Below are 4,153 nucleotides of genomic sequence, written 5' to 3' on the forward strand. Positions count from 1 at the left end.
GAAGCTGCGAAAGGTTTTCAAATACACGATTTTTCACTTCACTAATATTATTGTTGTTCAACCCTCTGAAAATATGTTTAATTTTTGGATTTTAATTAATTCATAGTATTTATGCATTTAAAAGTGTTTATATCACATGAAAAATGTGTTAAATACTTACAGTTTATCCAGTTTTGTAAGTCCCTTAAACATTTCCCAAATCGAGCGTATGAATGTTGTTGTAATCCAAGTCTAATTCTTTCAAACTCGTTAAGTTATTAAAAGCCCCAGTCTCGATGTTTTTGATTTTATTTCTATGCAAGAATCTAATGATTAAATAATTTATTGTATAGATAATAGATAGGTTATAATATGATATAAATTACTAGCTATTTTTTAATTTATATTCTTACAATATCTGAAGCTGCGAAAGGTTTGCAAATACACGATTTTTCACTTCAACAATATTATTGTTGCTCAAATTTCTGAAAATATGTTTATATTCTGGATTATAATTCATTTTTTATGTCTATGCATTTCAAAGTGTTTATATTAGGTAAATTATAACTCACAATGTCTTTAACTCTGTCAGATGAGCTAATGATTCGATATCCATGATTTCATTGAAGCTTAAGTCCCTGGAATACAATAAAATTTGTTTATTGTCCTATATCTAGTGGTATTATGAGAAATTATATGATTATGATTAAATAATAATGTTTATTTAAACATTTAAAAGTGTAGACATTATATTATAACTCACAATGACTGTAACTCTGTCAGTAGAGCTAATGATTCGATATCCCTGATTTCGTTATAGCACAAGTCCCTGGAAAACAATTTAATTTGTTTAATTATTACATACAAAATATATGGTTATTTCATAATATTATTGACCCTCGTTTATGTAAAGTATTTTACTTGTTTTTCTATTTTTTTTTTTACTCACGTACCTACAGATTTCCATCGTGTGTAATATACCGATATAATGATTGTTTTCATTTATATTGAAACCTGCATGAGTAATGGCTCTAGTTTTTAATTTTTTCTCATCATGTCATGTTCATTTTGGGACTTCAAAGTTAAAAAGTTAAAACCTACGCAAAATTCGGGGTTTTTGCACTGGGTAGTATGAATACACGGATTGTCTCAAATTAATTTTTTCAAACGATAATATTAATGTTCAGCGGATCACTGGTTTTATAACGAAATTACATTTTAATATAATTATTGATTATGAAATATATCATATTTTAAAAATACACGTTTAATTTCGAATGAAAACAGTGATCGTCTGAATCAAAGGTTAAAATTGATATCTATCATTTAGTAGTACAACCTAAAATCCAAGCCTTGGAATAAATGAGATAAAAAGTTAAAGTTAAGTTATTTTTTACTTTATAACTTAACTTTTTTAAATTTAATTTCTTTTAACTTAATTTTTAACTTCACTTATTTTAATTGATATAATCTTAATAAATAATGAGTTACTTTTAATCAAATTCAAGTTAAGATATTTTATAAAAAATTAAATAATGAATATTTTAAAAACATTAATTCTTATTGATGATGCACATTATTACATAACCATTACTAGAATAGGAAATTAGAAATACTTACAGTTAAATTTATTTCTTGTTCTATGAACAAGAATTCTTCAAGAGAAATAACTTAATTAAACATGTAGCAATAGCCATTGAAACTTTTTAAAATGTTTTCTATCAACTTAATTTACTTCAATTGTAATTATCATTAACTTGGCCAGGCTTCCTCAAATCATACTTCAATAATTTGTTACGCTTTGCTACTACTAGCTTCTTTTTTACAAGCCGGAAACAAATATACCAATGCCTATTTATGTATTTATTATATTTTTAAATCGCTATAAGAACGACTTCACTGAACATTGTATTAAAAAGTAAGAATCTCCATTTCAAATCACAATTTTTAGGAAACCTAGTGTGCCGTTGCCGTATAAACAAAAACGCTCCAGTGTTATATTATGACTCAGGACGATGGTCATTAGTTATTACTCTTCATAAACGAGTGGGGGTGCGCCAGCGAAACAACCTTCGATACGAGTGATACGATGCATTGTGAGATCTTGAAATTTCATATACACCACTCGAATTATAATATCTATTAGATCATAACACAGAGACGAATTTGAGCAGTATTCATTAGTGAAGAAAACGGGGTAAATTGTTTTTTAAATGTTATTAATTCTATTTCGATTAAAATGTATATAAATTAATTTTTAAAAGATTCCAATTATATAACGATATAGTTCACATTTGAATACAATGGCGTTTATTAACAAAACCGGAAAAGGCCCACCTTACATCCACAAGAACGCCACTGGCGTTAACACAATTATTGATATATCAGATTTCGCGATACTCCGCCAAAGTAATATACCAAGTACATTTTCAAACTCAACACCCAGCATTTTAATGGCGGTATTATCTTATGTATAGTCGACTTACAGCGTTTTGGTAGCCTGAGGTATGCGGTCGGGTATTCGGTCCAGTACCTGCTCATAGCATTCAACAACTTCATCGTAACACGTACACCCTTCTGGACACTCGGCGGTGACCGATGGAAACGATGAAAAGGAGAACATCAACAGCAAAAGTAGCAGCATCATTCTAGTTCTCCGTAAAACAGCGGCGGCGGCGGCGTCTTGATGCAACGGGAAAGTCATCGCTCGGACTGGTCCCAAAGCACCACAGGTTTTTTTTTTTTTTTGTCTCAATATAAATTGGCAACGATTACGAATAACATGCACGTTTCCTGTTTGGATAATGTATGACATATAATCAATAATGTTATCTATAGTAAAAACACCAAATTTGTATGTATTATATTACGAAGGGTTATCCTTATAGAGTTAAAGTGAGGAATGTTATTGAAAATTTGTGTACCTACCTATAATCTATGCAACTTAATTATTAAAGTTTATAATATATCAATACATAATTTATATTTTTTAATTACATATTTATTTATTTATACATTACTTAATTTATTTTTGAAATTATTGAAGGATTTTGTTGTTGTGATACGAATTTCTTTTATTTCTAAAGAGCTTCACCCTTTTAAAAAATAAACGCGGAAAAAACAATATAGTTATTTTCAATATAAAAATTGTAAAATTAACTGTATTATACAATTTCTATAAGGAGAGCTATAATGTTAGTCAGATTTACTAAAAATATGTAGTTATTATTTTATAGTTAGCCAGACAAAAATGATGGTGTTTTGTACCAAACATTTTTAGTACTCTGTACTTTACAATTTAATTATATGAACATTTTTATAGTAATTCACATATAATTGTATACTACTCTTTACCTTATAATTTAGTTGTTTTCCATAGATTTGAACATATCTTTATAGTACTATGTACTTTTTAATTAAGTTATTTGAATAATATATATAGTAATTTAAAAATAAAGTGTTGGCCACTATTAACCCGAGTGAAATTTACTACAATAAAACATTTTCACGATATCAATTAGTTCCCCGACCTATACCTAGTGTATAGTACTTTTTACTTTGTAATTTAGTTATTTGCCATAGTTATTTGAACATATTTAACATGTCTTTAAAGTACTATCTACTTTTTAATTTAGTTATTTGAATAGTATCTATAGTAATTTAAAAATAAAGTGTTGGCCACTATTAACATTTAACCCATGTGAAATTTACTACGGTAAAACTTTTCAACTATGACAATTAGTTCCCCGACTTATACCTAGTGATAAGCAGCATAGCTATAAATTGAAAAATTAAAGTATTGAAGTTTGGTAATTTATAACAGAACCTAGTTATACAGGTTATTTTTCTTGGACAGTAAGCCAATTTTCAGTTTTAATTTGAATATAATAATTAATATTAAAATCAAAATTTGATTACATTACAGCAGTTTTAGAACTCCGATTATCCGGACTAATTAATGTCAAGGGTGGTCCGGATAAGCAAATATCTGGATGATTGACATTTGACATTTTAAAAGATATATAGAGACATTGTAACACGACAATTCACTCGTTAAAACAATGAAAAGACTAAACTGTGCGACGATTAGACAACAACTGACCATTGGCGGAATTATCTGTGTTTTTTTGGAAGTTTTTTTACGATAATTCAGTTTTTAAGTGAGTTATGACCA

At 28.0% G+C, this 4,153-nt stretch overlaps 2 protein-coding genes across 40 annotated transcripts in view; one reads left to right on the forward strand and one right to left on the reverse strand.

The window, feature by feature from the left end:
- The window catches only part of LOC100575370 (leucine-rich repeat and immunoglobulin-like domain-containing nogo receptor-interacting protein 2), a 78,037-nt gene that overhangs the window by 29,785 nt on the left and 44,099 nt on the right, over positions 1-4,153 (forward strand). The gene's annotated exons all lie outside the window — the stretch shown is intronic.
- LOC100572794 (leucine-rich repeat-containing protein 15) overlaps positions 1-4,153 on the reverse strand; it is a 12,819-nt gene that overhangs the window by 7,425 nt on the left and 1,241 nt on the right. For 14 of the 15 annotated variants that reach the window (XM_029490576.1, XM_029490580.1, XM_029490579.1 and 11 more), the window contains exons 2-5: positions 2,466-2,772; positions 743-808; positions 552-617; positions 393-464 (exon numbers count right to left, since the gene is read on the reverse strand). In XM_029490576.1, the coding sequence (XP_029346436.1) occupies positions 393-464; positions 552-617; positions 743-808; positions 2,466-2,683 (422 nt within the window). In that variant the 5' untranslated portion in view covers positions 2,684-2,772. Of the gene's footprint in view, positions 66-160; positions 306-392; positions 465-551; positions 618-742; positions 809-2,465; positions 2,773-4,153 lie in introns of those variants that run through there. The other variant, XM_029490581.1, reaches the window with a different exon arrangement.

Source organism: Acyrthosiphon pisum, chromosome A2 (assembly GCF_005508785.2).
Source record: "Acyrthosiphon pisum isolate AL4f chromosome A2, pea_aphid_22Mar2018_4r6ur, whole genome shotgun sequence".
NCBI classification, from domain to species: Eukaryota; Metazoa; Arthropoda; class Insecta; order Hemiptera; family Aphididae; genus Acyrthosiphon; species Acyrthosiphon pisum.